The sequence below is a fragment of the Dermacentor variabilis genome, chromosome 6, assembly GCF_050947875.1.
Source record: "Dermacentor variabilis isolate Ectoservices chromosome 6, ASM5094787v1, whole genome shotgun sequence".
NCBI classification, from domain to species: Eukaryota; Metazoa; Arthropoda; class Arachnida; order Ixodida; family Ixodidae; genus Dermacentor; species Dermacentor variabilis.
Window position 1 is genome coordinate 154,309,849 of NC_134573.1, and position 24,374 is coordinate 154,334,222.

The 24,374-nt window shown below is 48.8% G+C and overlaps 1 protein-coding gene across 1 annotated transcript in view; it reads right to left on the reverse strand.

The window, feature by feature from the left end:
- Window positions 1-24,374, reverse strand: part of LOC142585527 (transcription initiation protein SPT3 homolog) — a 115,917-nt gene that overhangs the window by 38,151 nt on the left and 53,392 nt on the right. Inside the window, exons 3-5 of the mRNA XM_075696336.1 lie at window positions 9,116-9,200; window positions 3,396-3,482; window positions 528-648 (exon numbers count right to left, since the gene is read on the reverse strand). Of these exons, the coding sequence (XP_075552451.1) occupies window positions 528-648; window positions 3,396-3,482; window positions 9,116-9,200 (293 nt within the window). The remainder of the gene's footprint in view (window positions 1-527; window positions 649-3,395; window positions 3,483-9,115; window positions 9,201-24,374) is intronic.

Consider the following 24,374-nt stretch of genomic DNA (forward strand, 5'->3'; position numbering starts at 1 on the left):
ATGTATTGCTGTCCTCTTGGCTTCAATGTAATGCTGTGTTTTTCATAGACTATTATTAGGTATTACGAACAAATCATTTACAACAATAATAGCATGATTTTGTGCACAGTGTACATAATCTTACATGATACGTTTCGACAGATTTCAATCTCGCAAAACTTGTACTCGGCACATGGCCACATTATTTTCTTTTAGTTCTGTTTGTATTCTTGAATATGGTACGTTTTACAACGTACAAGCCCTCCCTCCCCTCTTTTCCCTCTCATTTTCTCAGAACAAATTTATTTCTCTCGGCGAAAGTGGCAAGCTTAACTGCTTATTCTCATCATGATTATACGACGTCCGTGATAAGAACAACCGTTGTTGTTTGTAATAACCTCAGTCCGAGTTTGTTCTGCCAGGTTTCATTTGTTTCCATCTTTTCTTCCCTGTGTATATGAACATTTTTTTTCGTTTTGGTTTAGTACAAGACGCATCATTTAGCCAAAAACATGCAATGCTGTATTTGAGTAGAACACATCGTTCACCTGACTCCGCCGAAGCGAGTGCCGCCGCCGTAGCCTCTTCGTCATCCGTAGGAAGCTTGGAGTAAATGTAGCCCTGCATGGACTTCAGCTCCAGGTAGCGAACTAAGCGGCTCAGCTTGACCTGTGCCGAAGTATGCAGCCAAAGCGCATGACGGCCGACCATCATACGTTGAGAAAAAATAAAATTAAAAGAGAGGCAGAAACACCTGGGCGTATAGATCTACCTAAGCACGAAGCGAGATTCCTGTGTCGAGGGCACTGATCAATGCAACGTCAGAATACGCGGGACAAAACAACTACGACTGAGGCATGAGAAGCCCTTTGTTGAGTGCTCCAGAGGGTTTGTTTATGCAATTCCCTTGCACCCTTGTGGGCAGCTCTACACTGGTCAAACTGAGCGTTGTGTGAATGACCGTTTAAGGGAACATGCGCAAAAACTAAAGAAAGAAGAGGATAAGGGCGCACATTTGGTGGCTCATGTTACCGCGTGTGGTTGCGACGCTCGATTTTCCTCGACAACTATTGGCAGGAGCGGCAACGCCTCTTCCAGGCTCGCTCTTGAGGTCTTCTTTATCAAGAAGAATAGAGATAGATGTGTGAGTGAGCCTTCTATCACATTACTGGATGCCTAATTTAACTTCTTGCGCAACCGCCTTTGATGTGTATGTACCGGCTACTCTTCTGCTTGGTAGGCGCATGCGTGACAAGAGGATATATATATATATACATATATATATATATATACACACTATCTTTCCTTCCATTAAACAGTTGTGAGTAGCGCTTGTCCTTGTCTGTCTTCCTTGTGTCCGTGGTTTTATTCGCGCTAAACTACTACTTCAAATATAGAGCAGCAGGAAGCATTGTCTATCTTCATAGCTTTCACCTTCTTATCTCTACTCCTACTAACAAGCTAACTGTCGACACCGACCAGTACTTGCGAACTCGAGCACCGAAACACACGTACAGGACATGCTAAACTGCGTTCCTTCCCTATCACCGTACTTCACAAACCGGCTTACTTTTCTTTCTTTTTTTTTTTCAAACACTATAACGGAATGAAACGGCTTTAAAGATATACCAGCTCTTCGCATGGTGTAATCTGTTTGTGACAACATTATGTTTTCTTTCTTTGCCTACCCTGCTTGAACCCGCGTAAGGTCTCCAGTATGAAATAAATAAATAAATAAATAAATAAATAAATAAATAAATAAATAAATAAATAAATAAATAAATAAGTAAATAAGTACACATCCGCCCAAGACATCCGCCAACCCCTTAATTGCACATGAAGTTCTACATGGTACGTCTACCACTGGTATATTACTAACATATTTGGCATTACGCTCAAGTCACCGTAGGACGAGCGATCGAACTGCGATGTAAACGCGTCACTCTTTGCGACGACAGCGCTGCTGCAGCACATACAGAACAGCGCGATTACGCTGATATCTCGTGAACAATGCAGACAACGACGACAATGCGGACACTTCAACTGGCTCAGATCTTCGGGCAAGCTGCCGCGAAGATAGATTCCAGCACTGTACTAGACGCACGGACAATGAGACGCTTTCCCGCGCGCTTTTTTTTTTTTTTGAAAGTCGATATGGTGACCAGGGCGCGCGCATAAGCGGCTCACATTACAACGACGCGTCGCGCAGCCTTCCTGACATCGCCCACTTGAACACAAGCCAGCGTGCGACGCGGCCGAGCGCGTCAAGGGAGACTCCTTTTAGTCGCCACGGCTTTCGCCGAGGCGACGGGTTGTTGCAGCGAACGCTTATCCCGGAACATTAAGGCACTCCTGAGAGATGCTAAATGCCTCCCAGCGAACGCAGGGTAAACAAGACGACTGAGAGCCCGGACTCAATGGCGCAGAACGACGGCTCTCAGAGAGTGCCGATATGTCATGGCGAGGCTTGGAAGACCCCTTTAAAAGCTGCCAGGACAAAATGACGGACGCAAATAAGTGCGACTGGCAATTAAACTAGGACATGAAATGTAAAAAAAAAAAGAAAAGATAGTTTGGAGAACGACAACACTATAGGAACGCATCGGAGCTTGTTGCGGACAAAACACGGGGAGCTTGCACCCCATTCTGTGCTTACCGCTGAAAAAATTATAATAAAGAAAGCAAAGAGGGGGGAATGGAGAAGAGGGTACAAGAAACAGCAGATACAAGGGACGAGAGAGATATTTAACGGGGCAGATGACGCGTTGCAAGGACAATTTTCGTCTCGACTCGGAGCGTACTTGCATCAGAAAGCAGACCGGGATAAGTGGCGCCGCAGCGCTTCGATTGACAAGTACTCTGACGCAAGCGGGGGCAGCCAAATAAGAGGAGTCACACCACCGCCCATGAAAAAAAAAACTCAACTACGAAGGCGGGCAAAAAACAAACAAACAAAAAAACGAAGGAAACGGCTAGGTCCTGTTCACTCTCAAACCATTGTGCGTCACATGACGGCGCTAAAGACTTCCTGGTCCGGTTTTGCTTTCGTTCTTTCTTACTCGAGCCTTTAGGGGCAACTCGGCGTCTCGAGTAGGTACGGCGCTGCAAAGCGTAAGAGCAACGCCAATGGCGCACGCATACAGTCACGGAAATTGTCTCCCACGGAGCTTGAGGGAGACCCGATGTAAGGACCCGATGCACGGTCGGACGGCAGGCGCTCACACGAACGATCCCGATTGGCTAATCTTAGCCCGGCAAGTCAGCTCGGTCATTTCTTGCCCATGAAGTCGCCTCGACGAGCCAACACGTCCCGTTTTTGTCGGGTAAAGCCGACTCGCCACCGCACGAATCAAGACGACGTATAGCGGCGACGACTAAGTATGAACGCTCCTCGAGGACTCTCCGGTTGCTTTCACCTTGTTCTTCCGCATGAGGAAAAGGATGTCCTCGATGGCCACGGATTTGGAGCCGCGAAGTGTGGCCACGTCCGCCGCCCGATGAAACTTCAAAAGAACAAAATCGAGGGCACTTGTTAGACAGGCAGGTTGTTAATAAAGACAGCTGCAAAGCTCTCCGTGGCGGATGTGTTATTTAAATACAATGACTTGGCGAATGTCTGCTGAAATTAAAAGAAATACAAACGATGAGAAACTTTCTGCAGCTCAAGCTCCCTTAAGTGATACCGCGACTGAATGCGCAAACTAGAGGACCACGTGTGCACAACAGCAATAACAACAACAATGACAACGACAAACACACAAACGCACAATATATGACAGCGCAACATCTGCAAGTTCTGGGGCTCGAGCTGAAATAAACATCGTTCAATAAATGCTACGAACGAATAATAACGAAGCTTAATATATCAAATGAGCTGTCAAAACTTTGAATATATAATACCAACGCACACACCGATGTACCAGTTGACCACTGTTTCTAAACTTCTACGGCGTTGAGCCATACACTGACATCAATAACAACATATGAGAGAAAGGAAGGGAGAATGCAGGGAGAGTAAATGCAGGGAGGGTAACCGAACTAGCGTCCAATGTGCTGTCTCACACTGTGGGCAAGGGAGAGAGGAACAGAAGAAAAAAGAGGGAGAGGGTAAGATCAGCGTATACGCGGGAGAATGCACAGGGGCGCTGTAACGTAAAGTTATTCCAAGCTGTTTTTATTCCATTTATGCAATCAGCCCTCCACGACTGGTCGAAAAATTTTCGGCCTGCCCCCGCGTCACCTGTCTGTCACGCAATGTCACGAAAACAGCGAGAACTCCCGATCTGATATGACGTGGGCACACTAAATATGCATGATTAAACCGAACGAAAGAAAAATAACTATTTCCAATTCTACACATTGTTTGGTATTAGCCCTTCGCTATTGGTGACAAGGTTTCGGGCTGCGCCCTCTTCGCTTTTCTGTCACGCGACATTACAAAACCGCGAAAACCGACCACGTCAAAGTGACGTGTACGCATTAAAGAGATGCGTTAATATGCTGAACAAAACCAAACTTTTTTTCCATAATGGCTGGAGACTGCGCCGTTCCGAAAATAATAGAAGACGTCTGCCTACCGATCGTTCTGGCACTGGCTGCTCGGAGTTGCTGGGGAGAACGTATTTATTTGCGTATAATAAGAATTTTTTACGTGGCAGCATAACGTTGTCTAGTCGTTCATCAGGTATACGACATCACTCTGCCAACATTTCTTCGCTGAGGATCCATTTTAGCGACATTTCTAACCTTCAGTTGCTTGCCGCCGCGATTTTCGAACAACCATGACAAGCTAAGCAAGGAGAAGCGGGCCAATCCCAGACGCTGGCACCAGCCTCTTCATCTGGCTATCTGCGTTCACTGCGCTCGCTTGGCTCCACCGCAACCCTCTCCATTTCTGCTTACTTCTCGCCTCTTGGCAGTCAATTAGATGAGAAAAACCTGTAAAAGTAGGCAATGCTATTCCTTCTGAAATCAAACAAAGGTGACCGCCTATAAACGCGGAGAGCGTTCGATTGTGTGGTTCAAACAACGCTGCGGGTCACCGCCCGATGCTTACGTTGGCGGTGACATAAATTTGACGTCAGAAGATTGGAATAAAAACAGTTTGGAAGTCTTTTACGTTATAAAGCCCAAGGATAACTATAAAGGATCGCTCGGGCCGGTGCAATTAAATAACTGCACAAGCGCATAAATAGCTTTTTCTGCCAGCGACGGATGTGGGCACGGTAAAGCCGGCTTAGAGTTGTCCGGAGAGATGGGCGTTGAACGTCGCAGCGAGGACACACAACAGGTGCTCGATGGTTTCCTCGCACCTACAGATCACTATACGGTAGGTGCAAGCGTTCTAAAAAAACGCCACTTCCAGCCAGCAACATACAAGGAATAATAAACACAGATTTTGTGCGGGCGAGGCCTTGCAGTGCGAAATATTTTTGCGCTTATACCGGGCACAACACAAATTACTGACATCCGTTAGCAACAACGTTCTAGCACATGTTACGTGCGGCACAAACTCCTGATAACCAGCGTCCTTGTGCGGGAATCAAACACACAAATTTCTGCACGCGAGTGTGGCTCATCACTCGCGTGACTCCATGCTATCAGAAGCTTTCAGTAGAGCACACCCGCATCAATAGAGCGGCGCGCACCCCCGTTGTTACTAACAGTTGTGAGCTATGTGCCTAAGCCCACAGCGGTATAGTAATAAAACGGTGCAGTGACCAGTAAGGCCAGTTTGTTTCGACATTCTTCGCTTTGATAGGTCGCGTTTAACGAAAGTGCCCACCATCGCCGCCATTTTACTGCTGGTCAACTTAAGACCCAGAAAAGAGCGCTAGCACTTCCCTCCATCTTTCTCAACAAATTTTTCGCGAGCAGAACGACACAATTAACCTTCGGGGATCTGTCAAGGGCGACACGGTTGGCCACCACGTAGGGCATACCGGCGGCGGCCAGGCTTTCGAAACTATCAAAATGAGCTGAAAGCAAGAAACAACAATGTGCACACGCTCCCGTCCCCCACCGTCCCTGGTAACCCGGCTGCAGCTTCACGCTCAGTCGCCCCAACCAGAAACGTACGGGAGGGCATGATAGCTAGTCATCGGGCTCTCACGTTCGTCTCTCTTTCTGCGGCTTACGCTTCTGAATGCAGTCGGTCTTTCCTCGGCGTACAAAGATTCTGAGAGGCCACTTCGCCGCTGCTCTCGGGTAGCAGCAGCAAATGGCGCGCCATTTCTGCTAATGCGCCAAGTCCATCAGGCGGGTGAAATTTTAAAAGTGAACGGCGAAACACTCTAAAGGGAAGAAAAGACATCGCGCGTCGAGCGGCAAGAGTCATCTACATATAAGCCGGTATGCAAAGTTTTTTTTCTTCCCTCCTCCGGAAAATGCTATGCGCGGTCCGGGTCTCGATGGCGAACGACGCGTATAAATATGCATGCGCTTCATCCCCCCCCCCCCCTCTGCCTCCCACCAGCACACGACGGCCCCTTGAACCAATACTCTCTGCGCCTGTCCAAGACGTACAACGAATGCGTATCGCTGATGCGAGAACGGGAAAGTCGTTCGTCGTCGACGCACCGTATCGGAGGCTGCTCGTGTCTGAGGGGCTTCGGATGTGGAAGATTAGGGGAAAGAAGTAGGAAACAAGCCGTAAGCGAGATACCGTCACGTGGCCAGCAACCTCCGCCTCCCGAAACGGCAAAGAAACGCCCACGACGAGAGAGCACCAGCTTGGACGTAAGGAGAAGGAGGGGAGGCAGAGACCAAGCTTTTTAAACGTGTGCTATACATCACACAGTTTCCTGCCCAGGAGTTATGACGGTATGAGCGCCTCTGTTAAGTTTTGGGGTGCTGCGAAGGAAAAAGCAAGACACATGCACCGTTTCCCCAGGGTCGAAAAGGTCCTTAGATGTTCGCGGCAGCTTCCTATAGATCATCAAAAATTCACGAGTGATGTGCGTCTCTGCCATCAACGTCGGATGAGGCATAGCGAGGGCACAGCGGTGCGGAGAGGGTTAGATGCTGCCATTTTATTTTGTGCGCTGCTTGTTGCCCGCAATGGGCAAATCGTCTGCACTTTCTTGCATCCAGCAACCTCCAATACCAGCTACGTACGTCTCATTTTGCTGTTTTGCTGGAGCAATCGGTCTGACCAGGGCCGTCACACTAACTACATACTTAAACTATACACCATTCTTCGCAATTAAAGCCGGTGCGCGAAGTTATTGCTGTGTACAAAACAAACAAGCTAATAATAATAATAATAATAATAATAATAATAATAATAATAATAATAATAATAATAATAATAATAATAATAATAATAATAATAATAATAAAGAATGAATGAAAATCGAATTTACCCCAGTCGCAGCGAAAGATTCAATTAGCTAAAGCAAAGGAAAAAGAAAGAGGCCTGCATAGCACGACTTCGAACTTGTAATGAAGAATTGGAAACGTTGTTGCGAGTGAAATAACGTACCCCGCTGAACTTGAGAAGGCAAATTATTTTCGTGAGGGCGTCGTTAACATAGTCACATAAATAAAACATGTCACTAAAAAGGTAAAATGAAGAAAAAAGGAGAGAAAGAAAAAATACGAAGTCAGGATAAATATTTAAAAAAAAATACTTGACAAAAGCTGCCGCTAAACACGCCCGGAGCCTTTGGGCATCGAATGTTCTTCATCCGCTAGTGTCAGTACACTACGGTGGAAAAAAGAGAGAGAAAAAAATATGAAGAAAGAAGGAAATGTTCATGGCGTTCATCCATTACTTTTCTTTGTTACACAAACAATGCAAAACAGGAGCAAATATGAAGCCGTCACGCGTTCCTTTTTTCCGCTGTCACAGAACACCACGAAGACGCTCCGGCAAGGAAAAAGAAAGGGGTGCACCGACCGTACTGGCATCGCATTCACGCCCATGAGTATACGTCGTCGCCTTCGTTCCATCAGGGGGTGGGCATTGTCTCGAATGTCTCCTAGCACGCGCAGGAACTCAGGGTCCCGCTTGCAGATTCATGCCGCGTAAATGCGTGCCTCTCGAAAGAAAAATCGCGAAACGGGCGCGTGTAACGGGAGTCGCTCGACGCGCCACGCGCTGCGCCGTCGGAATGGCGCACGCGTCGTGTTGCGACGTCGCGTAATAAGTACAACGACGGCGTCTTCACCCGGCGGCCCCCGCGCGATACTCGAACGAAACGCGAGGTGATGGAACAATCCTCCCGAGACTGCGAAGATGACTTTCGACGACGAAATCGCGGGATCGTGTATACGGGAATGGGGAAATGGCGGGAGGACGAGTGGCGCAATCCGCTAAGGTGGGAAATTAGGAACAGCTGCTGAAAGTCATAGGGAAGAAAAAAATATGCGTAGATAGATGAAGCAAGAGCGAAATCCTTCAATTATTGACACCACACGGTAAACACGCAACACGCGGAAAATTACAATTTGCATACATGAGACATGGCACTGCACACGTCAAAGCCCTGCACCGTCTTGGATCCATGGCTTGCGCCTCCGCGTTATGACCTTTCAGGCGGAGAAGCAAACAGACAAGACGGGAATGATCCGGGAACGGGTGTCGGGTGATCGTGAAAGCGGAGGTGGTCCGCAATGTTCTCTGATCAATGTTCTCTGATCGAAGCAGAGACCTCCAGATTGTAAGAAGCGCTAAGATGGCGCAGCACTAAACACTAAACGAGAAAGGAAATAAAAAGCAGCTTAATTAATGGTAATTAGACGTACGGCCCCAAACCCATCTGTACATAGCACGGAAGCGAGTAGGCTCAGTACGGCTAGAAGCCGGACGAAAAGACTGGACGAAGAAGGTCACACAAGCCCTGCATCAGCGTTGACTTCGGGAATGGTTTCGCGAAGTGTCCATGTGTGTGCGACGCCGTCGGTATATATTCGTGATTAAAACGTCGCATGTTTACAGTGCGAATTCAATCACTTTCTGCGAAGCCTATCTTCCGCACTTATCATTTCTGTGCAGCAACGGCGTCGTCCACTTTGAAGGAAACAATATGCATCTCTTAAATACCTTTCGACATATTATTTACTCCACAATGGCCGACTATTGAAAAGAAAGAATCGCACTTGGAAAGAAATAATGCGTGATTTCGCTACTCACCACACACTTGAGCTGCTGCGCCACGATGTCTTCCACCAGTTTGACCGACTCGAGAAGCGGTTCGCGGCTGTCGCCAAAGCCATGCCTGCGTACGACAAAAAGAAAAAAAAAAGGGGGGGAGGGGGCAAGATGCGGAACATCGTTTCAGATTTAAGTCAGTTTCATTCACTGCTACATTTCGCCATAAGGGTACATGCACAAACGGCTTGGTCCCATTCACGAGACATCAACAAGTTTCTGGTTCGTACAACAGTCAATAGATATGGGGGCAGGGTCCCTATTCACACAGCAATTCGTATGCAAAAACGGTTCGGAAGGACAAATTCGGTATATCGTGATGGCACCTTTGGCGTTAGGAAAGACACTTGGCTAATAACAAACAGCTCTTACGAACGAAATGCTTCGTGGAATCGAACACCACACGACCGAATTCACAAAGCAATTCGCACGCTATAGCAGTAAGAAGCGGCTTGAGCCAATCTTGAGAACGAACATAATATTCATGAAGGCCGCACGCTAATAATAAAGTGTTCTTACGAATTAAACTCCGCCCCAAACGTCTACGCTTTCCGTTCATAAGATGAGTTCGTCATTCATTGGCTTTTCCACTCAACTTGCTCGCTATAACTATTCTAGTTTTCTATAACGTTCGCTATAACTATTGACTAGCGTCTGTTCAACCGTCATTGCAGACGAATGTCGCTGCAAATCCAGGATGAGAAAACTAGAGCATAGTACAAATATCGAAAAATATTCGCCACGTTCGCGCCGACCTCTGGAGTATATCGCCGCCTTGGTACGCTGATGCCAACGGATGCCTTTCTACTCTCTCTTGAGCATGACGTATACCTTGCACGCCTGAGGTCTTATGTTGCGTGAAAAACTGAACCTTCGCGAAATATTCCAGCTAGTACAACGGCATCAGCCGTGTGTCTGATGTCGACGATCACGGTTTCCCAGAACCACGACAGCCGAGAGTGAATCTGCCGACGGGGTCGGCGGAGAGCTCGGCATCGCTACAGTGTGACAAAGGCGCCCACACGAAGGTAAAAAATGCTGTCGCCGACAGTCGGCAGACCGAAATCGGTGTCAGGTCGGTCTAGTGTGAGTGAGCCTTAAGCGGCGCCGACTCCACCCTCGATGTGTGCGCCGACGAGGACAGTGAATGTCGATAAAAAAAATGCAGCAGATCCAACGTGCCTCGTTCGAATCATTATACAAAGAAGCTTTCCGTAAATACATAAGGAGTGCTGAAACAAGTGTGTTTTTTCTACGTGAGTGCAAAGCGAAACCGAACGCTTTATGTGTGTATTTTATAGAGGAAATGTAATGTCTTGCAAACGAAACACATCAGTTTAATGTAACGGTTAGTCACATGTGTTCATGGTGGAAACTTTGGCGTTTTGGCGCTGAAGTTGGAGTACCCCTTTCTGCGCCATTTGTTCGGAGTACGTGACCTCCCCTTGGAGGCGCAAATGCGACCGTCCACGCAGTTGACATGCGACACAACGCATGCGCAACGTGAGGCTATCTCCTCCGGCGCCCTCTATCCCTCCTCATCACGGCTTTCCGCTTCGCGGCTCCGTCGCCCTTTCCACCACCCGCCGAGGATCCGCATGCGCCGGCCGGCTTCCCCCCTCTACTTTCCACTGCTGCGGGCGAAGTAGTGTGCCATAGCTCCTAGATGGCGCCGCTGTCTCGCAGCCGAGATATAGATACAACCGCAGCCGAGAGATAGAGATTAGTAAGAGGCGATTGGAAGATTGGTGGAAGAAAGGAGGGAAAAAACAAAAAATGGAGATGTACAAAAACAAAGTTCACAATAGGAGCTCAGAAAATTTGGTTATGGGAACTCATCGTGGGTTTTTTTTTTTCTGTTCTTTCTTTAACCTGGGTAGGACATTAGGCAGTATAATAGCAATAGCTTGGCGGCGAAACTCACCACCCCGTTTCAAGGAGATGCTCATAACGTCCATCCATCTACCCGAGAAAATGACAAGAGCCTGGTGGGGCCACTCCCCACCCCGTTTCAAAAGGGACGCTCATAGCATACTTCCATGCATCCATCCGTCGAGTGAGCTATTCGGCGAGAACGTACGAGCAGCAGCAGCAGCAGCAGCAGCAGCAGCAGACGGCAGCTACGGTCAGTAAGAGAGGCGAGAGGTTCTCAAGGAAAGCTTTAAAACCCGCCGTCATTTAGCTATGATAGCGCGGTCGACATCTGGGCCGCAATTTTGTAGCGATGCATTCCGCTCGATTATATATGCCGCCTTCATCACCCACAGTTCACGGCCGGCTGATAAAATTGACAACGCAGATGGAGCGCCACTTACACCACGGACGAAGCGCAAAAGACCAATGGCACCAGAAAAGGCATCGCTACAATATCGCGGTCCTGTTATGTTGCCAAAGGTTGAAGATTCGGTGCATACATTGATTGTACTGTCGTCTATCAGTGCTGGCAGCATGCCAATGGCCGAGATACGGACTGACCAGGTCGGAGGCAAGCGGACTTGCGCACAGGAACGCGTGGACAAACTACGGCTTTATTTTTGGACCGATCCCTTTCGGCGATACTTTCACTTTCGCGACATATCGCGCGAATAGCAACGGACATGTCGACGGACGATAGAGTTCCTGGCACAGTGCCAAGAATGCCGTCGCTCGCAGACGTCGACGCGTCTGACGCTAGTGACCCGAAATCTCACGGAAGTTAGAATGTGGCCACCCGAGAATATGGCACTTTTTTAGCCACTCGTGATGTAGTAACGTATTCTCTGACGAATTTGGATATTTCCGACTCCCGATTTTTTGTACTTTTAGGCTTCCCAGTCGAGCACGAATTATCGGTCGGTGACGTATAGATAACGTGAAGTTCGATTTATGAAGCCGCTTTGGTCATGCGCGCTATGCGCCTCTGCAGACCACTGTGGCCACACGCGTAATGCGAAGTCGCTAAATTTGGCGCACTTCGGCGCAAAGTCGTGCGTGTTTCTTTTTATCAGGAAACCTCGCTCGGCGCATCTTTCGCAGGAGTGGGAGCACTGCGAAAGGACAAATTCCAAATAAACCAAGTGCAACTTAACAAAGTTAGCCAGTTTGTTGATATTAAAAGGCACCATAGAAGTACACGTACATCCGCAAATATACGGCTCCAGACTTACGTAACCAGCACGGAGAACGCTATTATTGAACATGAGAGAAGGGGACAACGGCAGCAGCAGAAGTTGTGAGCACGGAACAAATAAGATCAGTCACAACAGCAGAAAGCAAAAAGAAAAAGGTTCCGCGCTCGCATAAACACAACACCTCACTCGTCGCTGCTTCGCCATTCAGCCACAAAAGCTGTCCGAGCCCCACGGCGTCAGGACACCGGTTATAATAATAATATTTGGGGTTTTACGTGCCAAAACCACTTTCTGATTATGAGGCACGCCGTAGTGGAGGATTCCGGAAATTTTTACCACCTGGGGTTCTTTAACGTGCACCTAAATCTAAGCACACGGGTGTTTTCGCATTTCGCCCCCATCGAAATGCGGCCGCCGTGGCCGGGATTCGATCCCGCGACTTCGTGCTCAGCAGCCCAACACCATAGCCACTGAGCAACCACGGCGGGTGGGACACCGGTTATACGTGAGCAGCACAGCTTTCAGACGCAGCTAAGGTATTCGCCATTCAAAAGGTGCGGCGAGCCAAACTCCGAAAACTATGACCTTGCAGGCCGGATCGGCTCATTTTAGCTAAGCGTGGAAAGACGTCATGCTGACAGCAACCGGTAATAACATACTGCGTTACGTAAAGAAAGTAAAGAAGTTAGCACGCTTCCGATAGAAATGAGCGAATGGGTGATAAAGGTAGAAAGTATTATGCCCTTGCATGTATTTGACAAAGCGGGCTAGGAACTGAGGGGGCAGAGAGACAGATGACCTGTGATGCGTGGAATGGAACAAGGAGAAAGAAGAAGAAAACAACCGAAAAAGAAGATGGAGCAAAGAGCGCGAAGCTCAAGAAAGCGGCGCGTTCCCTTCCGCCTTCTTTTCCCCGGCGCATTCGCCGTATAGGTATCCACGGTACGCGCATAATCTGCGCATACATCCAAGGAGCGAATGCATAATGAATGACAATAACTCAGCGGCTCCATCGACGCGATGAGGAGAACAAGGAGACGGCGATCGAGGTGGGGGTGAGAGACGGGAGAAGTAAAGGGAAGGGGAAAGGAGGGTGACTGCGGCGTCGTTAGTTCCGAAGGGAAAAAATGAAGGAACAGAAGCTCGGACTATATATGCGCTCGATACCCGAAGAATGCTGTGGGATCTAGAGATCCGCATCAGGTACCCGGGCCCCTTTGTGAGAGACGTTTGCCGACAAATAATAGAAAGAAAAAGAAAAGTAAAGGAAGACACACATGAGAGAGCAGCGCCTTTTGCCGCGATCGGCCAATTCCGCCAGAAGAACACGATCTTGGGAGAGACAAAAGGGGCAGGCTGCCGCACACGGGATCGAAGATGAGAGTCGATCGCCATCGTCCGCTCCGCCGCCGTTGTGATTAGCACGAGCTCGCCGAACTGCGCAGCTAACTCCACACCAGCGAACAGAATGAGGGGCGCAAATTTCGGGAAAGCGTATGCACTGCATGCTTGCTGCACAAAGCGTAAAGCTAGAGTGCGCACCGGAAGTGAAGGCTGCACGCCAGCAGCGAGGTTTTGAAATGACGCCAGTAGCGAGTTGGCTTGAATTCGCTTTCCAGTATACAGATAAGGAGAGAGAATAATACATTTAAATGGTGGCTCTAGGCCGATTTGGGGAAGCGGATAAGGAGAGTCAGCATGTTTCAACAGTTAAGCTTATTTGCACTTGCACTCACGAACGTGAGAAGCAGAGCAGGGAGCGTCATGAAAATGGCATACTGCAAACATATCAGCTGGGCTGAGTAGACACAGGGCCAGGGCTCTCTCTCTATCACTATATATATATATATATATATATATATATATATATATATATATATATATATATATATATATATATATATATATATATAACCACTCTGATATACAGATACGTATCATAGACTACAGGAGCAAAGTCCTCGATACAAGCGTGGCGCTCAGTGATACATTCTTCTCACAGAGGAAAAGGCCAGAGCCTTTACGACAGTGTATTGCGCTCGGTGTTACTTCGGAAATTTGACTTAAATGCCAAGGCAAATTACGCTAATTAAGTCGCTTGTCGTATCCCGGCTTCCTAAAAAACAAAAAAAAATTGTCTCAATTCCATTCTTTCGCTCAAGCCTACCTTAAAACTCAGTATGTATTTCAGTAATTTTAACCCTATAGGGCTTTCTTTCTTTCTCAAAACCGGCTGCAGTAAACAACCTCGACGATTCTTTCCTTCAATATCTCGAATGTACCAGCTATGTCGCGCAATCTGCTTGCACGTGTCTGCAAATGAACCCGTCCCGTCTCGTGCACAAAGCTTTCACGCAAAGGAACGGGCGGCTGAAAAGGAGGAGGCACTGTAGAGAGCGGTGAATGACTACGTGGAAGCTGCTGTGCGATTGTTCTCCGTCGGGCAACTGCAGCAATGCTTTGGTTTGCTAAATCATTCGCCTTCCTTTGTTGCAAACGCATCCAATCCCTTCTTTTATATCTGGCATAGCTAGAAGCACGCGCGGCTGGTGGAAAGCAACGCTTTATTTTCGCTGCGCATACCCAGGCGCGCCGCACGTATACAAGCGGAGCTTGTCAAAATAAAATACGCGAGCTCATTCCTCATGCGAACAGACTGAGCTCGTCAGAACTCTTTCAATCCCTACAAACGACGGGAGCGCGGTAACGAGCTCGCCTCGTCCAGACGTGAACAAGTTTCGCACTCTACATAGCGCACGCCCGTCGTCGTCACGACTTTCAAAAGCAGGGGGGAGGGGAGGGATGGGAAAGCGGCCCTGTGATCCGAGAATATATAGGGACGACTCAGGAACAAAGCCCCGCACAAGTTCGCAAGTCTACATGTATACACGACGCAAATCAAAGGGATGAGGCGCGCGTACAAGGAGTGGCTTTTCGTGGTCGTTATTTTCAAAGCCCGCAAACAAAGACTTTCCTTTTTCTTTCTCTGAAAATCCTCTCAGAAAATCCCAGCTCTATAGCCGCGCGTAATCAGGAAATTTCTGCTTCGCTTATACGGTAGAACTGCGCTAGTATGCACGCATTGCGTACAGTGGAACAGAGAACGCACGAGCTCTGACGAGGACGCGGCAAACCTATTCGCATATATAAAAGGAATGGCAATGGGATAAAGCAGCTGTTATCCATACAAGTGGATCGCATGACAAAGCGCCTGACACGCTGCGACTGCCCTTATTAGTCCTCACGCGATGGAAAGCAACCGCACCTCGAACAAAAAGAGAAACCGATCGGGGGTGCGCGTCGGCCCGCCGCGGACCGAAAGTATATTTCTGGCCGCCGGCGCTCGACCGAGTCGCGAGTCCAGTGCGACGCGCGCTTCCTCACGAACGAAGCGCACCACCACCATCACCTCTCTCTCCCTCTCTCTATCTCTCTCTACTCGCCACGTGCAACGCCGCTGGCTCGCTCTCATCACACTGCGAAACACACAAGCAAGCGAATAGCGAAGGAAGGAGCAAAATGGCCCAACGCGGCGTTAAACCTAACGCGAGGCCCAACAGCGGCGAACGCCGGAGCGCGCGAACCAGGCCGGCAGCGGTGTGCGTTCGCGGAAACGAAAGGCGCGCGCGCCAGTTTGCCCCGCGAGAACGCAAAAGGAGCGAACAAAATGACAAAGAAAAAACGAGAATCGAGAAAAATAAAACCGGGAGAACCAATGTTCGGGCAGTCAGAAAGCCGCGGACCCGAAGCTACGGGCTGCGCATGCGAGAGGGAGCCGCCGCGGTGGCAGGATGAAGCTCAGCGTTGGAACAAACAGAGCCCGTGCGGTGTATACTCGCAACGAGAAGCTATAGTCACTCGGGGAAAACAAACAAACAAGAACAACGTACAAGGGGGCAAACCAGCGAAGGCAGGGAGCGGTTTGCGTGGAAACGAGGGGGAAAGCAGGGGAAGAGGTCGCATTCGCGGAGCTGCGGCAGTATACGCTCACTGCCAGCTCGACTGCGGCAACCGAGCTCGCCAAACAAACCTCCGAGGACTCGGGAGCAAGCGGGAAAGGATACGCAGTGCTAGCGCAAAAGCAGGGAAGCGGCGTCCCGTACACGCGAGAATAAGATTGGGGAAGAGTAGGGAAGAGTTTAGGGAGCATGGGAGTGGAACAAAGAGGGGGAGGAGGGGAGTTGGTTTGATCGCGGCGGGTATATAGGCCCCGTGTCGAGCGCGTGGTATATGCGAGTTTGGAGAGAAAAGCGCGCGCTCGGGAGACCGAACGCGGCAGGCACGCCAAATGATCTGCATACACGGGAATTCGCTTTGCGACTGGCCCGTAAACGAGCGGTAAACAAAAGGGGAGGAAGCTCTCCTGTATAGGGAGCACGGGGGGGGGGGTCTATAGGAGAAGAACAACTACATGAGACACCGCGGCAGACATACGCATTCTCGTCCCCCCTGCCAAAGGAAAAAGGCAGCACGGCACGGGAAACACGCGTTGTCATAGAATCGTGCGTGCAAGCTGCGCGCGTTTTCAGAACGTATAAGCTGTTGCATGAAGTTCTTTTGATCCCCCCACGAGCGAAAGATGCAGCGTGGGTGCATCTACTGTTGACGTGAAGCGCAGTGGCGCGTGCTGTTTGCGATTGCAGAAAGAACAACCATCGCTCCTGCGCTTACAAAACATGTCGAAATCCCCTGCTCTCGATCCGTCACTATAAGCTGTAATGTAACGACAATGTATGCTACGGTATCATCCCCGAAACGCCTAGTGTTCTAAAAACTAAAGGCTGTCGGTGTTATCGGAGCGAAAGCACCTGCTGCTTTATTTGGGGAAGAGTGGCCCGAAATATCGAAGTCACTTCATTAACAGGAACCTAAGGGAAGTGTTGCGCCGAGTGCGTGAATTTAGCCTTGACAAAATTAATAATACTGCCTTTTTTTTCTGTGCACACCACTGCTTCCCGAGTGCACCACTTCGTGTTTTCACGTTCGAGCTTCAAATACTAAGCGAGAACTTAAAGAAGAGCGCAGTGATTGCGTAAAGCTGGTAACCCTGTCCCGTTCTACGCATTAAGGGTAGGCCAAAGCGTGTTCCAAACGTCTGTAATTTCCAAAATTAGACGAATTTTGACAATTAAGGTGTTACCCCACTTTTATATAAGAAAGGGTAGCCAGTGGGGAGTTTACGTTGTAAAACATGTTGGCCTTGATTACTTTTTATTAAGCAGCATCATTCACAGCTCGAAATCGTGAGCCGTTGCAAATTGTTTACACGCTCCAATGCTCGCCGGCCAAGATAGCTCCAGCAAGCGAACAAAGAGGTCAGCAATGACCAGCTTCCAAGATGCGAGCACAGCGGTCATATATACGTGACACGCAATAGTGGCAGCGAAAACAAGCTGCGGTGAGCGAGAGGCGCTGAGGGTGAAGTGTCATCCGATAGACAAGGAATCCCCATCACAGGCAACGGTTTTACAAGATCACAACAAATACAGGCGTGGCGATATGAAGCGACAGGGGCTCGAGATAAAGAAAAGCAGGTTGGTGTTTCAGTCCCCTTCTACATCGTTACATGCAAACGCGCAGGGCGATTTCCAATATTTCTCTAGCACAACCTCAAGCGCATCATTTACTCTTTCGCACCCCTCCTTGAGTGTTTGTTGCATGCGTTTATGACCCGGAAATAAACAAACATTTCCGCTGCTACACAACATAGCGCTGCCTGCTCCCCATGAATCGCACAACGCACCTATGCAAAGCCCACTTACGCTCTCCTTACCTCACTCCTCCCTCCCCTCACCTTCCCTCCCCACCGTCACCAAACGGAGAAAAACGATTCACGTCGGCAACTCTCCCCGACGGTTCGGTCAACCCATCTTCTGCGACTCGCTTCTTCATCATCCACCGTGCACGCAGTTTCACCATGCCTCTTTACGCTCGAGCAGTATATTCTTTCCATCTTACGGCGAGCACTCTCCCGCGAGTCGGTACGTATACAGACGCTCGCTGTTCGCAGGCACTCCGAAAAAGCGCGTCTGCCCACATAAGCGGGCACACTTACCCTATCCCCATATGTACACCCGAAGCCCGTTCCTGCTTGCCCCGGGAGAGTCGTAAAAGCGTACAGGACGGGCTTAGTAAACAGTTTTGAGCTTCGAAACGCCGCGGAATGAGTAAGCAACAAATATATGTATATGGACGAAGAAAGTGAGAAAGGAACTCCGTGAACCAAGTGTAAGGGGAACGGTAGGCGAAAACAAAAACACCGGCGCGGGTGGCGGGGACGCCTACTTGATTCTCGGTTCCAGTCGGCTGCCTCGTTTTCGCCTCTGCCGCCGCGCACGACAAGTGAGCACCGCCACTATACGCCCTCTTTCTTTTCTTTCGGTTTGGCTACGGCCGCCTTTGCTTGCCACTTTTCTTCGCGTAAAAGTGAAAAAAAAAGCTAACAAATAAGCAAACGGAATGTGCGAGAACTTTGTGGAAATCAGCGTTTACGCACACCGCTTTGCCTATATACGCACCATGTTCGCGTACGCAGCTTTGCATGCTGCAGAGCGAGGTGACAAGCGCTCCCTCCGCGGCGAAGTCGCAACGTAGTAAGCGGTTGTTTCTTAAGCTATGTAAGGGTGGGAAGAAAGGCAGTTGCTGCTGGGCTTACTGTATCTGTCTAGCACGAGCGATTCACACCTAAACGGAGGCCGACAAATGGGGAGTGCTTATGGGATCACAGAACAGGAAGAGAATGACGCCACAAAGTCAATGAGTGATTGCGTTGCTCACTGGTCCCAGACGAGGAAAGAGTCAAAAAGAGGAGAATAAATATCAGCCGCAGGGTGACGATTAAGAACAGCCAAAGTCGGAGAAGGTTGTTGACTTCAAGCGTATGTTTGACGGTACAAAGAAGAGCAACTGTTAGTCATCCCATGGTCATTTTCTTGACATCGTCTATTTTTTTTTTTAAGCAGGCGAATATAGGGAAGCTCGATGCGACGCTATCTTTTTCTTCTCCGGTAACAGTTCTCAACAAAAAACGCGCGCAAACGTGTTTAGATGCGGGTACAATGTACTTTAGCTGCCCATATATGAAGCCAGGCCACACATGATAGCCTAGAACAGCCCATAGAAAGAGGAAGTTCATGCCATACGACGCACACAGGCACACGGTCTCAATACACAAAGCATAAATACAGTTACTCTCGTTCCCAAAGCAAAAGACCGAGAGTCTGTCCGTAGACACCGCCTTCTATGCTCTATCTCCCGCTGAGTGCGTTCTTGCGCCACATGAATGAAAGAACCGAAGAACGTGCAAGACTGAAATGAACACATCGCCTTCACCGACAAAGGGTAAACGCACAGCGCCGCAGTGAAGGGGAGAGCAAAACGCTGCATACTGATTTTTCGAGCGGTGACGACGCCGAAAACCACGCAGCGAGAGGACTTCATCACCAACCCTCGAACTCGTAAGCCCGCCTGACAAGAACACCGCTCACAACTCGACAACGGCCCGTGCAATCGTTTTCTGAAGTACAGAATAGATAAGACATTCTATACGGGTACACCTCTGGTCACTAAATGCTAAGGGGTGGCCGTAGGAAACTAAATCTTACAGTTAAACGAATAGAGAAACAACAGCTCCAACACGAGAACTTGGCTGAAATGTAGATGACTCTAAAATGAGCCAGAGTGATTGCTCCAGCTTATTGAGAGCGAGAAAACAAATAAGAAAGTCGAGTACACGGAGCAAAAGTTTGAGCTTGTTCTCCTGGAACCCTGTCGCTCAGATCCGTGCCGAGAGCGCCCTCTATTCAATCTCTCTTCTCTCTTGCCACTTCCCCCCCTTTCTCCTAAACCACGTTTGTGTTATCCATTCAGCTTTTGTCAAAGTAAATGTTTGCGACTACTGCGCTTTCGGGTTATGCAGTAGTCGGTTCATCCGAGCCAGCGGCCTGACCACCCTTTGCTGTTTTATGACGCCGCTGCACTACCGGTACCCTCGGGGGGAATGCTGCCCGCAGAACGCGACGTGATGGTAACTTTCGCGGAGGGCTTTTTTTTTTTTTTTTTGCGTAACACGAAAGGATCACACCTAAAAATAAAAGCCTACAGCAACAAACGATACTAGACCAAAATATCAAGCAAATAAAGCTAATGACTTTAAAGTTCTCGACAATGTCATTCGGTGTGCTAGGTTTTGCTCAGTGTTGCGCGAAATAAGACAGCGAGATAGATAAGCATACATTATTATTATTATTATTATTATTATTATTATTATTATTATTATTATTATTATTATTATTATTATTATTATTATTATTATTATTATTATTTAGAATGCTGCTAAACCCCAGTGATAGGGGTTCTTGCAGAGTGATAAAGCAAACAGGAAATATATCGCAACATCACTGATACAAAATAATACAAAGATTTTACATCAACCAACAAACAATACTCTGGGCGGACGCAAGAAGAAAAACAGTCGAAAAAAAAATAAAATCACAGAAAATCACGAAAACGCAAAAGATATTAGCCCAAACGCAATATCAACAGCGCGACTTTTCAAGCAGAATCTGAGCCTTGTTTCCACTCTGAAATGTAACTGATGAAAATGAATGCCATTGTCTAGTGGTATATCCAGATGAGAATGAAATATAATCTGGGCTACGGCTGTTTAATTTACCTTTAACAATTTGAAGCATAGATCTACGGCGAGAGATTGTATTCTTTTCTGATATTCGTTTCAAGCCAGTTTGGGTAAGTAGATGTGTTATAGTTGTCGGACCATACTTATTCATAGTAAATTGTATAGTCTCACTTTGAACTATTTCCAATTCGTGAAGGTTAACGTTGGTATAAACGGGTCCAAACCCGTAAAGTTGTCGGCAGGTCCACACAGAGAAATACAAGCTCGCCAATAAAAGACGCACACGTGGTAGGCATAACCTGATGCCAATGGGCTTTTGATAAATGCCTACGGATCCCAAATTGACAAATTGTAACTCGTGAAGTACAAGAGCACAACGATTTGACATGTCAATAAAACACCACACACATACACACATACACACACACAAAAAAAGAACAAGCCGAAGGCGGGTCACGACATACCTCGTCGTCACTATCACTTGACAACCAGATAAACGCGATCTGCTGGTGCACATTTGCCTTACAACGCTTTCCTGAGCACGCAAGGGGGGGGGGGGGGGGGGGGGGGGGGGGGCTCGTAGCTGCTCGAAAAGCTACCTTGATAAGGCTTAAGGCACGCTAACTTGCACCATTAAAAAAAAACAAGCTTGGACGAGCGAATTATTACATCCAAAGACTATTTTTGTGAGTTTGGCGGAAAGAAAGCTGATATTCACCTCAGAGAAAATTAAGGTCAAACATTCTGACGATCCTAGTTCAGAGCTAAGTACCTCGCAGCGAGAGATGGAGCGAAAAATGACAGGCGTAACGTTCAGCGACAGGAAGACGACGGTGTGGACTTGAGAGTAAAGGGGGTGTAGCCGATATTCTAGTCGACATTAAGAGGAAGAAACACAGCTGGGGCAGGCCACGCAATACGTAGGGTATATAGATCACCGGTGGTCTGACAGAGCTGGAGAATGGGTGCCAATGGAAGGAATTAAGTCATCGAAGTCGAGTACGGCCAAGAACTAGGTGGTTTGATGAAACTATGAAATCTGCGAGGTATGCATATATACAACGGAGCAATGTGACGCAAGGCACGGGTGATAGGAGATCGTTAGGAGAGGCCTTCATCGCGCAGAGGGCAGAATAAACAGGCTCATGATGGCGGTGATTATTATACCTCTGTTGCCAGTACGTCAGTGAGAGATGACGAATTTCGAGTTACTTCCTCGTATTTACACCACTTTGCGACACCGGTAACGGTCTCCAAGCTCGCTAAGTTTGAGCCTCCGGTTCCTTTAGGATGCAGCGCAGTGCCGATAAATTCACCGATAAACGGTTAACCAGACCTGAGTAGATGCGTCGAAATTCATGACGTCACTGCGAGAGAACTTCGGGGCGTCGTCGCAGCCATCTCACATTTTCTCGTCTTAATTTCATGGCTTAGCCAGGCTCCTTTAACATTAGGAACGACCATTTTGTTATTGCAGAGACGTAATTTATACGTATACAGTTTAACCTATAATGTCTCTCTTTAGTGCCCATTAATGCCTGTTTCCGCAGCAGGCGCGAGCCCTTACCTGAGCGCTTTTCGAAGAGCTTTATAAAGTGCTCCCGCTGGCCCCCTGGAAAGTGACATGAGAACAGATGGGGCGCTGCCAATCCGAATGCGGTGGCAAATCTTTTTCACGCATCTGTCTCCATTTCTGAGTGTTCTAATACCTACAACAGGTGACCACAAAGTAGTACGTATCGGCCCGATTGGGTAGCAACAAAACACGAACTATACTAAACTTCCATGATACGGGTTCAAACAGCTGTTTCCGAATTGAAGGAGTTCCCAACGGTCAGCTTACTCAGGGTGGCCAGTACTCACCTTCTACATTGACCTATTAGTGGATAACCTGAAAGCTTCAATTGCTCTTCGATGAGGCTAAGCTGTATACGTGCGACTGTAGAGAGGGTGCAGTAAAAACGCCAAGCGAAAGCGCGCCAGTAATATCCCCGGATGTGCAGCAAGATTAAGAAACTGCCCAAATTTGGCGTGTTGGGGGGCTCTTCAGAAGCAGTCGTGCTCCTGACGACTTCTCTTAATACTTTCCGGCTCTAATAAGAAGGAAAATCAAGCGAAGCACGGGAGAATGAGGACATATCGCTCACAACTAAATGTGTCAGAAGAAAAGAGAGACAAAAAGAAATAATGAGGCGGTTCAAATTAATCAACCACCGCATTGTCTCGGTTACCGTCAAAACAACAATTTTGCCCTGGCTCACACAAACACGCATACACGCACAGCTCCGTCGCTCCACGCCCCCGCCCGCTTTGACTGCATGCTCTCCTTCCGCGCCCTCCCTCCGATTACCGAAACGCCAGCCCCCCGAAATCCCACGGGCTGATAAAGGCAGCGAGAAAGAAAAAAAGAGAATAATAAGCACGGACGCATCAAAGCTAGGGCCTGAGGAAAAAAAGAAACAAACAGCAAGAACAACACCAACGCATCAGCCAAACGGAAGTACGTATCCAGGCCAAACTGGAAGCAACAGTCGAACACCAACGCCGAGAAAAAACAGCGCCAAGCCAGCGTCGAAACGCGGAGGACTCAGCGGAGGGCGCTGGAATGAAGGGGGGAGGGAAGCAGGGGACGGGTGTTTGTTGGGAGGCTTAAAAGTCGCCACCGCCCGCCCTCTGGACGCCGCCGAGCGATCCGTCTTCTTCTTCTCCTTCCGTCGAAACGAAGAAGACCGCGGCGCGCCAGGGGACTCCGGGTCCACTCGCGCAGTCGCCGCAGCAGCCGCCGATCCTGCAGCTCCGGGTCGTGGGCGCGCGGTGTTTCACTTCTCCGAACTGCGGCGGCAGGCAGCTACGCACATATACGATAAAAAAAGCAGTGGCGACGGAGCCGAAAATTTTCGGCTTGGGCCACTACTTCGCGCCGTCCCAGAGCGCGAATTGGGAGGGGGGCGGCGACGACCGCGCACGGTGGATGGGGGACGCGGATAGGACGAACGAGTGAGTCGCACGCGCGCGGATTCCAAAAAAGCGATCCCTCGATCGTGGGGGGCGCACGCCCGCGCATTCCCCGAGCGTCCCTCGCCGCCTCGCCACTGCCTGCACTAGCGGCGGCGGCGGCGGCTTCGGTGGCGGGAAGCCGCGGAGGACCCCAAATCCCCCAAGACATTTTGCCCGTTATACGGCGGCGGCTTCTGCTTCTCCTGGGACAGCGGACAACAACAACAACAACAACAAAAAAGAAAGGTTCCGCTACACGTCTGAAGGCGGTGCATGTGAGAGCCGCCCATGCGCCTCGAGTCCCTCCGAGTTGTTTGTGTTTGCCGGAAAGCCTTGTTTTTGTTGTTGGCATATTCCTGTTTCCAGACGAGCTCGGCAACACTTTCCATGCTGCAAAGTAACTACCAGCAGAAAAAGCACCCGCAAAGTGCAGGGCACTTACAGAGTCGCGTGATGTTCGAAAAAGAAACCTACCGAGTTTGCTCAACAGTGGCTA